General features: G+C 41.5%; 1 protein-coding gene across 1 annotated transcript in view; it reads right to left on the minus strand.

Annotated features, from left to right (window-relative positions):
* Window positions 1-3,135: 3,135 nt before the first annotated feature.
* Window positions 3,136-11,833, minus strand: part of CTDSPL2 (CTD small phosphatase like 2) — a 40,728-nt gene continuing 32,030 nt past the window's right edge. The window contains exons 7-13 of the mRNA XM_018561370.1: window positions 9,223-9,334; window positions 9,058-9,144; window positions 8,824-8,886; window positions 7,913-7,992; window positions 7,694-7,820; window positions 4,665-4,760; window positions 3,136-3,367 (exon numbers count right to left, since the gene is read on the minus strand). Coding sequence (XP_018416872.1) covers window positions 3,302-3,367; window positions 4,665-4,760; window positions 7,694-7,820; window positions 7,913-7,992; window positions 8,824-8,886; window positions 9,058-9,144; window positions 9,223-9,334 — 631 coding nt within the window. The 3' untranslated portion in view covers window positions 3,136-3,301. The remainder of the gene's footprint in view (window positions 3,368-4,664; window positions 4,761-7,693; window positions 7,821-7,912; window positions 7,993-8,823; window positions 8,887-9,057; window positions 9,145-9,222; window positions 9,335-11,833) is intronic.

Genomic DNA, 11,833 nt, shown 5'->3' on the forward strand with positions numbered 1-11,833 from the left:
ATCAATAAAGCTGTAATCAAAGTTTGTAGGCTATATTTGCCAGAGACCACGTTCAGGTGGGTGCTGCATAATCAGTTCCAGAAATCCCCCCCCCCAAAAAAAGAAAAGGTGAATGATATTAAGTGCTTCGAGTGAGACAATTCTTTGTAAAATAATAAAACTTCACAAATGTACACCATCCACCTCTCACCTGATGGATGGACCTACTTTTTATACTAAGGTCTGAACCCGCTTGTTTCCCTCCTGTGGGGAGTATTTAGGGTTCTGTTCCTCTGGTAGTGCAATCCATTAAGAAGAGTGTTGCTCTCAAAAAGGAACATAACAGAACCATAGTGATCTGTCTCTTATTATAAAAAAAACTTTACTAAAATAAAACTTAGCATTGCTGAGTACCTGACACAAAGTACTTGGTCTTGAAAAAGTGGTATCGGGTCATCCCTACGGTTCCACGTTAAATTGCAGTGTAGTAAGGTGTTAAAATCACCATTATTTTATGATTAGAATAGTGAACAGTAAAAAACACATGGTCTATTTTCATCTCTCTGAAGGTGCTAAGCTCCAGTAGCAAAGAACCTTTCTTATGGCTTAAGATGGTCTTCGTAAAGTAGCTTTGCAGGTACATCCCCCAACACATAACCAGACATATTCCATGTCGCTGCAATGCCAGTACTGGCCAATCAGATCAAATTCTTAATGGGTGAACAGTGTCAGATGTCCTGTAAAGTTAGGAGTAGATCAAATCCATATTTCCAGTAATGTCTTGCAAGATATTTGTTTTTATGCCATTCATTCTTCTGAACCTTAACATGGCAGGGTGGAAAGTGTGTTATATGAAAAATAAAAAAAAGTTACAATTTTATGATCTTTATTTCCAGAAACCAGACAGTTTGACGTTGGCCAAACTGGTATGCAACCTGTATGCAAAATACCTTGCGTTTACATACAAAAGTCTGTAATAAGATTAAGTGGGAGAAACAAAAACCAGCCAGTATTTACTCATTTAATTCCCTTGTGCTGAAAATGTCCATTCGCTCAGCTGGTTGTGCAAATCAATTGAAAAAGACACTGCACCAAGAAAACACACACAGAAATGTTCGGAATAAAAGAGCCACCCGGAGGAAAGGTTAAAATCTTCATTAATACACTGAAAATATGACATAACTCATGCTTTTTTTTTCCTTTAAAATCAAAAATACAAAAATTAAATGTTTTCCTAAAAACTTACTAAAAAAACTCCTTACTTTAAGGAGTAACTTGAAAATGAAAACCATGTGTAAATTTATACAATAAATGGCATACAGTTAAACAGGTAATATACATAGGAACAAAAGGATGAACAGCCTCCTCTGTAGAGCTTTTTGTTTGTTTTAATTTCCAATACTGTACTCTCTGAACAAGCTTACAAAATACAAACCTCTTTAAAAAATAAAAGAAAAAAATAAAAGAAAGTGCCATCTCTTCTGTCTTAGAGCTCAGATATACATGAGACTTGTCACTTGGAAACACGAGGCTGACCCCTTGTTGATAACCTCATCAGAATGTTGGAAACTGTCCACCAAGGGTTAATCTCAAGGTATTATACGGCTGAAAAAAAATCTCACGTTCATCTGAGCTTTAAGGCCTCATACACACAGGCATTCAAGTGCATCATAAGTGATCCAGCTGTGTATCGTGTATTGAGCATGTGAAGGATGGACATTATACATTACACACCTCCTTGGTACATACACACAGTGCCGGGCACTGACACATCACACTTTGGTGAGACAAAACTGCACCAAGCCTGTGTGTTTGTCAAACCATAGTGTATGGCAATGTACGCTCACCATAGACATGCACACGGATGTACAGGGGGCCAAACTGTGTCTTCTATGATAAACTTGGATGCTTATGTGTCTGAGGCCTTTAGGACTTGTACTCATGAGTAGTCTTAGCTGTGTGCACCCTTGGGGAGTTGTGTCCTCTACTGGGAATGCAAGTGTCAAAATTACACTGACACTCTGGAGACCAATAGACTGACCTAATATATCACAAAAAGCATCTGTCGATTGTGAAAGTTTGTGTGTGCAATGACACTTGAGTTCTCTATAGAGACCATCTGTCTGCATAGCAGATACTTGTGCATACTGCACACAGGAGCTGCTAGACATAAGAGCACTCCGGCAGAGCCAGGCACAGTGAAGAGAATTCATGAGTACAATCCCCTGTTGGAGTGAGTGCACGGCTAAAACATTTACAAGTACACCCATTTAAAAAAGATAAAATAAAAATGGTGCCCCTATGCTCAGCCCTCCGGTCCTACCTCCCTGCAGGGACAGAGAAGCATCTCATACAAAAATAGCCACCCTTCCATCTAGCTGCATTGGTACCAGTGCTGTGAATGGATAGGTCAAGAGGGAGGCTATATGTGTGTATGTATATATTACGTGTGTGTGTGTGTGTGCTCGTGTATGTATGTGTGCAATATATTCTGTATATACGATTTTGTGTGTGTATGGGGTAGTGTGGTTCGACATGTAATCACAGGCAGAGGGAAAGAATGTGAGAACTGCATCCTGGCCCGTTCACAGGCTGTAGAAACCTTTCTGTTTTCTGCAGCCACCTCTTCTGTACATGCCTCCAATATTCTCACACTCGTTACTTTGCTTTTTAAAAGCTTTAGGTCTTAAAAAAAAAATTACTAGAATAGATTATTACAGATAAGATATAAAAGATATATGTGTATTTCTAGATGGAGCTTACATGGGCTGAACCATAAGAATTGAATTTTATCCTAGAAGAAAAATAAAATAAAAATAAAAAACACATTATGCAAGCAGAGAAGAGGAACAGCCAAATATATCATACAAAATAAAAAGTAAAATTTGGCTACTAGAACAGATTGAAGCGACTGAAATACAAGGAATGGATAATGTATACTCTACACTAATAAGGATCAATGTGTAGGAGGTCGAATCTGATACTCGAGAATAGCTCACACTGGGTGCGCACCATGACACGGATAGATGCAACCCGCAGCTCAGACAGTGGAGATTCTCTTGGAGACTTTACAATTCCTGGGAGGAGGCCAAGCTGCCCAGTGATGTGCCACCAAACCAGTCACAACACGTCACGGTGAAACCGTTCCTTTTTTTCATATATATATTTTCAGACAGCAAAGTAAAGAAATGCCTTCAGCAGTTATGGCAAATGGTTGTGTACATGTATGCTTCAGTCCTTTGCCTTTGCAGCTCCACTCCCTGCAGGCATTTAACTGATGTCCCCTGTAGTCTGGGGCTCCTGCAGGTGCCCGCTGTCCTTTCTAATCTGGGGGCAAACAGTCATGCAAGCGAAATCTGTCTCTGATGTGGGGCCGCACATCCTCATTCTGTAAAGAGAAAAATTAAAACATAAAAACATGTGAGAAGGAGAAAAAAAAAAAGACAATGCATGACCGCCACACTACTTCACTTTAAATAATTTGAAGGTGTTTATTCGTGCAAACATCTAGATATCTACTCAAGAGCCCTGAAACATTGGGAGCTCAGGGTAGTCAAACACTTTTATACTCTGCATTTGGGCAGATCAGAAGGCCTAGCTTCAATTACTAGAGACCTCTGCTGGTCAAAGTCAAGAGTAAATTTGAGCAACAGATGAGGGAAAAACCAAAACAACCCAGCAGGCTTTGGACAGGAAGCATCTAAACTAGGGATGCACCGATATATATCGGCCGAAAATGACACTTTTGGCTAAATGCGCATCCATGCTTTCTTTCCTCCCTGATGGGCGCTGCTCTGTGTCCCAATGTGAAGGAGAGAAAGTGACAGCCGGGCGAGCGCTGCGAGAGGCCGGGGCCTCTCCTCCCACACCGCTCGGCCGCCTATCACAGTGCGGCAGAGCGGTGTGTGGGCGGAGACAGCCCGCGCTGTCACAGGAGGCTGGGCTCTCCTCTCGCACCTCTCACTCAGCCTCCTGTGACAGTGTGTGTCAGAGAGGAGAGCAGGCTACATACACTCAGCGATCGCTCCACTCCTGTTCATTCATAATTGTGGTTATAGTAAACATACAATGTCCTCATGTTATCAATGAACAGGAACACTCAGAGGATTCCTGTTCAATGATTCAATGATAACAGGGGATAGAGAAAAAGAGATTGAGGACTCTGTGTTCTCAATCTCTTTTTCTATTTTAAAAGGGAAATATCAGGGGTCTGTTTAGACCCCTAATATTTCCCCGAGCCCCTAAAAGTAAAATAAAAAATTTAATAAAAAGTAAATATAACATTTTTTAAAGTTTATAAAAAATAAATAAAAATAAAATATTTGAATACATTTAAAACAAAACATTTTCGGTATCGGTTTCGGCCTGACAAATTTTATAATTTTGGTTTTGTTTCTTACATTTCTATTTCAGTGCACCTCTAATCTAAACCATTCCATTTAGGTGCTGGCACCACTTCCAGCTTTGCAAATGTTTAAATGAATTGGAAACCTTAGCAAACCCATCTATAGCTGACACACCATGCTCCTCATCAAAAATGGTAAAACAATGGGAGAAGTTGGGTCTCTCATATGTGGAGCAATGTAGACTGACACCCCAGTAGAGTTGCCACCTTGGGAAGGTAGGCTTGCAGTATGCTCCCAAACAAATGTCACTTTCCCTAGTATAAACGAGACAAGACTCACCAGTTCTACAAGCTTCTCCAGGAAAGGAACAAGCTTCAGCAGCTCCTTGTCATTTTTATCCATAAACCAGCTCTCAATTGGAATTCCATTAGAAAGCTGTAAGGCAAAAAAAGAATGATTATTTTGCTGCCATTGTTCTAAGAATGGACACTGACACAATATGTTATTTTACTTTTTCACAATCTACTAAACCGCAGGAATACGAGAGCAAAATATCCACCAAAAGCACCAGAAACATTCAATGAAAAAAAAGGATATTCTGATTGATGCGTTCCAGCAAAAAAAAAAGTGGAGTGGGGCTGTTAGTATGTTAGCTGCAGCGCAGTGCATTTTTTACGTGTTTGCGTATCCGTTCCCGGACATGACAAAATGTGACATGCAGAACGGACTGCGCACATGAGAACTGTAGCCCATAAAACACATAGGGATACATTGGGATGCATTTTGAGTGCAGCAGCGTACGGAGCCGGTCAGCACACAAAACGGACGCCCTGTGAACAGGCCCTAAGTGTTGTTGCACCAGACCGTGGAAAGAAATATATAACGGCGCATTTTGGTCTGAAAGCATGCGCCAAAATAACCAAGCACCTGCGCCAACGCTCTAAGAATAATTGTTCTAAAATGTACACCACAGTGGCGTAAATGCTGTAGTGAAAGATGGACAGCGAGAAGCAACACCGCAGAAGGGAGGTGAATGTGTAAGGATGGACAGCAAAGCGAATCCCTATCATGTAACAAGTTGACAAACTGCCGTTGGACACATTTATGTGCAGCATAAAGCAGTAAGTGTGCATATAGAAATTGGCGCATTTTTCTCTGTGCGCCAATTTTTGTTAACCTCCCCGAATGTTAATGTCTCTGCTGAAGAGGATCACTTTTTGGGCAGAACTTCTGGGTGGCTGGCTTTTCCTTTTTTTAAACAATATTCCTTATATAGTCTTCTGGCAGGGAACCTGTAACCAGAGCCTCAAGGGAATCCTAAAATGAACTTGTTTACCAATATAATATTTTGCAGCACTCTCAGCGACTTATTACAACACAAATGTTAAATATTCATGTAAATATGACTGAATTTTAGAGAATAGGTAGTTTAAATCAGTCCTGAACATATCCCTGGGAAATAAAGGGCAGCCAGTGTTTCAGCTGGTGTCTTCTCCATTACAGTCAGTAAAAAATAACAAATTATATGTCTTTATAGCCGTGTAATTATGAACATTTCATATTTAAAACCCATAGCCAGCACTTGTTTCTGATCTCTAGCATTTCTGTATAGCATTTTATATGATGTGAATAGCCAACGTTAAAGGATTTGATATTTTGCTAACTATTGTCTAATCATTAAACACACAGCCGAATAAGTCAGAGGAGCGTAGCAACTAGCAATGAAGTAAGAAGCACAGTTGGGATTATTTTATTATTCATTTAATTCAGTAAAAAATTATTACATACAAAAAAATATATATTATTTTATGGCACAATAAATCCTTGCCTGAAGAACTCCCAATATTCTGCATAGCTCCATCTTGTCGCCAGGATGAGCCAAACATTGGACGCTCACCCCCAGCATCACAGAAGCGGATTTCATCCTTGTTCAAAACCCCATGCAAGCACAGTGCATCTCCCCTGTTCTACCAATCTATTATCCTGCAGCCCAGTTAGCCCAGTTAGCCCAACATCCCAAATACAATGCTGTTGTATGGGTGGACCCTGAAGCTATTGGCTGTGCTCGCCTCCTAATTCACCATCTTCTTTAGCTCCTTCCAAGTGACAGATCTAGCCTCATTAATCCAATCTTGAACCACACCATTCAAACCACTTATTGCCTTTACTCAACTCCGGCTTTACCCCCAGGCCTCCACTCCACTATGACCTTCTGGAAAAGGCTGACAAAGAAAGCCACACAAGGATATAACACTTGATCAACTAGGATGGTATGGAACTGTTCAAGTATTAGACTGAGCTGGAACCCCCATCTCAGTATTACGGTACCTCCAAACTAATCTCCCACATGGCACATCTACCCCGACAGCTGTGCCTGCAAGACCCCCATTCTCCCTACTATAGGCCATGCTTTCTAGTCTGGCTGCAACAACCTCCTCTGTGCACAATGAAATGTGGGATTTGACCTGGATGAAGAGGACTGGACTGTGAGAGTCAACAAAATCATGCTCTAAAAATGCCGTGGCTGTAGAGACCAAAATTAAAGCCCTCAGACACTCGTACCTAGTGCCACCTAGAATTTCCAGAATCGTTCCAGTTTATGTCCCCTTGTGCTTTCAAAGCTGAGGACAAGTGGGTACTTTTAAAATCACATTTGGAGGACCTGTCTAACCGTTAAATAATGTTGAGCCTTGATCTTTAAAAGCTGGGGAAGCTACTCAACCACCTTGTACCTCTATGTGCTAAATATGCCCTACTCAATCTCAAACCTCCAGATCTACACAAATCACAACTCAATCTAATGTAACATGCTTTTACAACAGCATAAGCCTGGAAGGGTTCAACTCTCCATATTGCTGAGACAAAATCTAGAATCATTTGAGTAATGCTACATGATAAAACTGAAGCCAGTCTTAGATTCAATGAACAAATAATTTGCGACTTGGAACCCCTGGACCACTAATTTCTCCTTCTAGACTTTAATACAGACTGTCTTTATTGGTAACCTGGGATCCATCCACTTCCCCTTCCCCACTTCTTTCCCTTCTCTCCCCACCACCTCATGCCTTCGACACCTTCCCACCTCCATCTGTTTAATGTTGGACCCCCTCCTTTTCCTCTGAAAATGTTTTACCTCTCAATTGTTGCCTGAGGAAATACAACACATCCCTACTTCAACGTGAATACTTAACTCAATATTGCTGCTTACCACAACTGAGAGCGTTTATGCACTTGGTAATCACTTTGTAATTAGAAAATCCCCCAAACATATTGAAACAAAAAACAAATGTTATACAAGCAATGCAGAAATATATAGTTCAGTTTAAAAAAAGGTGTAAACATTTAAAAAGTATATTTGTATGTCTCACCTGGTACGCAAAGGCTTGTGGTGAGTTATCAATTATGATTGTTTTAGAAAGATCCCTCCCCAGGATATTTAGATCTTTAATGTAATTTCCTTGCACACATACGCAGTGCTCCCGAAACAGTCTGTGTCTGAAGGAAGAGGAGGAGTAAAGTGAGAAAGGGAATATGGAGCAACAAAAGACTTCTTTTGCTTCAGAGCTGCATGTAAGAACCACTAATACCTCACTAGCCGTTTCTTGGGATCCAATATGTTCAGTAATTTGTCTGCATAGACTTTCTTTGACGCTGTAAAAAGGATTATCTGCAAAACAATATAAAGGAACAGTCCAGTTTTTAAAACCTGTTACATAATTGGTGTGACACTATTTTTTTTTTTTTTTTTTACTCCTGTCGAGATGTAAGGCGGAATGAATCTGCACATCTACACATTAGTGAAATTAAGAAATAGTGCTAATATCATTTAAAGGACACCACAAACAACTTCCCTTTCGAGTGATAGAGAACCCACATTAGGAAATACTACAGTGACCAACGTCCGGAATAATAAAACTACTTTTACGGTCATGAATTACATATAGGTTTACCCCAATTTTATTTCATCTCCTCTAACCGGTCCCCAAGTGGAAGCTACATGTTGACCATGTAATTTATGGATACTGATGATCCTGATACCAGGTAGGTTCAAATGAAAATGCATGATCAAGTCTGAGCAGACTTGACCTGTACTGACATGACTATAGTGACATATGGGCTGCCATTGCTGACCTCACCTTTAGCATCAGCACCGTTCACCTGAACATTTTGGGCATTGCTCCTTTGAAAAAAGTCAATTCAGGAACCGACTTTGGTCAAACCGGCAGGGCCACTCCCTATAAGAATTTAGGCCAATTCCAGTAAAATCAGCCAAAAGCCTAACCATGCAAGGCCGGCCTTAACTAGTTGGATCTCTGGACACAGCAGGAGGATAATAACAACCCAGGATAACAACAGTAGATAAGAAAGAAAAACAAAACAGATGATTTTTGTTGATTCTCCCCCTTTTCGTAAGGTTTTTGTTAGGAGGATACATTTCATAATGGATTTACACTTATTTTCCCCTAATTAAGACTCCTCACCACGGCTTTTAACATACCTCGTAGATCTGAGACATACGCTCTAAGAACTCGCGAAAGAAAGGCCGTAATCGCACATACACCTAGAAAAAGAAATAGCAGTGCTAAAACTAGAAATAGCAATATTAGTGGGTATTCGATACAGGCTAGAAAGCTTCAGCTCTTAGGAAGCGCTTTAAACAAATTAGGATCAGCCATTTTTAAATGAAATACCCAATAAAAGAGAATTATCCCAGGCACACCACACTTCATACCTGGTAAATGACATCTTGGAACAGTACAGGGAACGTGAGTGCAGCATCTTCCAGTTCATTTAAGCTGCAATGCACCAATGTTTCATCCTGCAACAAAAAGAAATTAAGTTATCCCAAAAACCAAAGCAGGAGCTGATAGGCAGGGTATAGAAGCAGGTCACCTACCAAGTCTAGGACCAGGGAGAACTCAGGGGTACTCCTGGTTTTAAGAGGCAGCGCTGGCTTCCTGTTAAGTTGTTCTTCAGTCAGGGGTGGGACATGTTTGATGAAATAGTAACTACGGCAAAGAGATCAGAAAATTGAGCATAGTCAATACATTCTCAGCAAGGAAGGATTTACATGTTCACGCATAATGTCACTATTTTCTCTATTAGATTTAAACAGCACATCCACACACAAGCTCTTTATCGCAATAGCAGACAAAGGATTCCTAAAGTGCTATGAGTTAGCGAAAAGAGATAGTAATCTGGGTTTGCAGCTCCCTTTGTACGAGCATGCCACATAAGGACTTTATACATGAGCATTTGTTTGTGTCTGAACTGCTTTTCTTCCTCTACATGTCAGTGGGAAAGCAAAATCTGCTCTAAAGCATCCTAAAAGCCAGCTAAATGTATCTAAAAGCATGCTGCATTTGCCTGTCCACACAAGGCAAACCAGTCATCCACAAGAGTCAGCTTGCTGTCAAGCTTTGCAGGGATGGGAGGGCGGTCAGTGTGTGGTTTTCAATGTCTATTAGACATAAAGTAAAGCTATGGACAAACTGCTAAAAACACAGTTGAAGTACAACTATGTTTGTTTATGGATTACCTGCCACAGAATTTGTGACTCTGTATTCTAATGCTAGGTATTTATATTGCACAACAAATTACATAGTGCCCCTACATATTCTACATTAACATCTGTCTCTGTGTATGTATGCGAATTAGAGACTTTAGACTGTAACCTCCTTGAGGACACACACATACATACTAGGGCCAATTTGGGCAAGAGCCAATTAACCCACAAGCGTGTCTTTGGAGGGTGGGAGGAAACTGGTGTACTCACAGGAAACCAACACGAACAAGAAGAGCATGCAAACTCCATGCAGGTAGTGTGCCGAGCTATGTAACCAATCCTGCGATTTACACAAATCTGCCACAATGCACAGCCAGACAGGTAACACATTTGTTTGGTTATGCAGCTCCCTCTGATGAATTAATTTGCTTCACCAACTCCTTCCACTGAGCATCAGCTAACCTAGGAAGCAGTAAACAGTATTCTTTGCTGCAGTCATTTGGAGGCAGGGTATGGCTATATCAGCTTTGACCCCATTCATCATGTTTGCTGGACCACTGCAGGGAAAATCTAAATGACAATTCACCTTATGACATACCATGTGTCATAAAAGTATTCCTTAGGCTTATCTGCATGCCAATAGGACTGCTACATCCAAACCATAGTCAAGCAAGTGGCTAAATGGCATAGTGGTCAATAAATTCCTACTGGCTACAAGTAAAATTGGAGTGCGATACCCACAATACAACCCCTGTACTAGATGGGAAATGAGTTGGCCTTGGTCCTTCAGGAAATAATTAACATTGTAGCCCTTGGAAATTACCCTAGGGCAGCAATCTGTATATAGATTGGTGTCAGCACTTTGCACAGACAACCTAATGTTAAATTCAGGCACAAGTCTAATACATGAAGGCCAGGGTTCTGTTAAATACCATGTTTCTAATGCCAAAACAGATATGTTAGGAACCAAATGTCACCATTGCAGGATCACTGGGTATCAAAGTCCTTGGATTATGCCAAGACTGGCTTAACATGAAAACAGACTATACTCTTATAGGGCCCATTCACACCAGGCCGTTGCAAAATTCTAATTCAGTTTGAATTAGCTGCCTAACAGTGCTCCACAACACACTTCAGTACACAACAAAAGCATCTGTTGCGATGCAGTCCATGGTAGTGTGAGCTGTAGGACAATTAATATGTTTGCTACTAAATTCTGGTCTAGTTCAGGCCTCCTTAAACTTTTTCCACTCGTGACCCCTTTTCGTCCAAGGACATTTTTACATGACCCCAGGTATATAGAAAAGGTATATAAATCAAACATTTACTGGTAATAAAGAAAAATGTGTGTCAGACTGCTTGCATGACAGCATAGTGCCTACAGTTAGGGCTAGTTCACATCATCAGCGCGTTGTGGCCGGAACACACTGGATCGCATTGCGGCCGGCTGAATTTGTTGTGGGGCGGGATGGGGCATGGCGGTGCAGTGAAGTGAATGGCACCTCAGCCATGCCCTCTGGCCACAATGCGATCGGCCGCACGGGAACGCATGGCACATCAATGCCTGCATTCCGGTCTGATCCGGTCAGAAAAAATTAGTGCTTGCAGACTTTTTACTGACCGGACCTCAGGCATTGATGTGCCTTGCGTCCCGATGCAGCCAACCACATTGTGGCCGGAGGGTGTGGCTGCGGTGCCATTCCCTTCACTGCCACGCCCCACAACACATTGAGCTGGCCGCAATGCGATCCAGTTTGTTCTGGCCGCAATTGGGCCGGAACGCAGAGGATGGTGTGAACTAGCCCTTAAGGGCCCATTCACACCAATTGACTTCAATGCACCGCCACGACCCCTCCCAACCCAGAACGAAGGGGGAAGTTTAGTGAGCAATTGCTGTGCGTTCCAGCAGCTGCCACTCTGGAACGCACCGCAATTGGTGTGAACAAGCCCTTACACACACACACACACACACACACACACACACACACACGTAACAGGGAAG

Source organism: Nanorana parkeri, unplaced genomic scaffold, assembly GCF_000935625.1.
Source record: "Nanorana parkeri isolate BGI_ZX_2015 unplaced genomic scaffold, ASM93562v1 scaffold519, whole genome shotgun sequence".
Taxonomy (NCBI): domain Eukaryota; kingdom Metazoa; phylum Chordata; class Amphibia; order Anura; family Dicroglossidae; genus Nanorana; species Nanorana parkeri.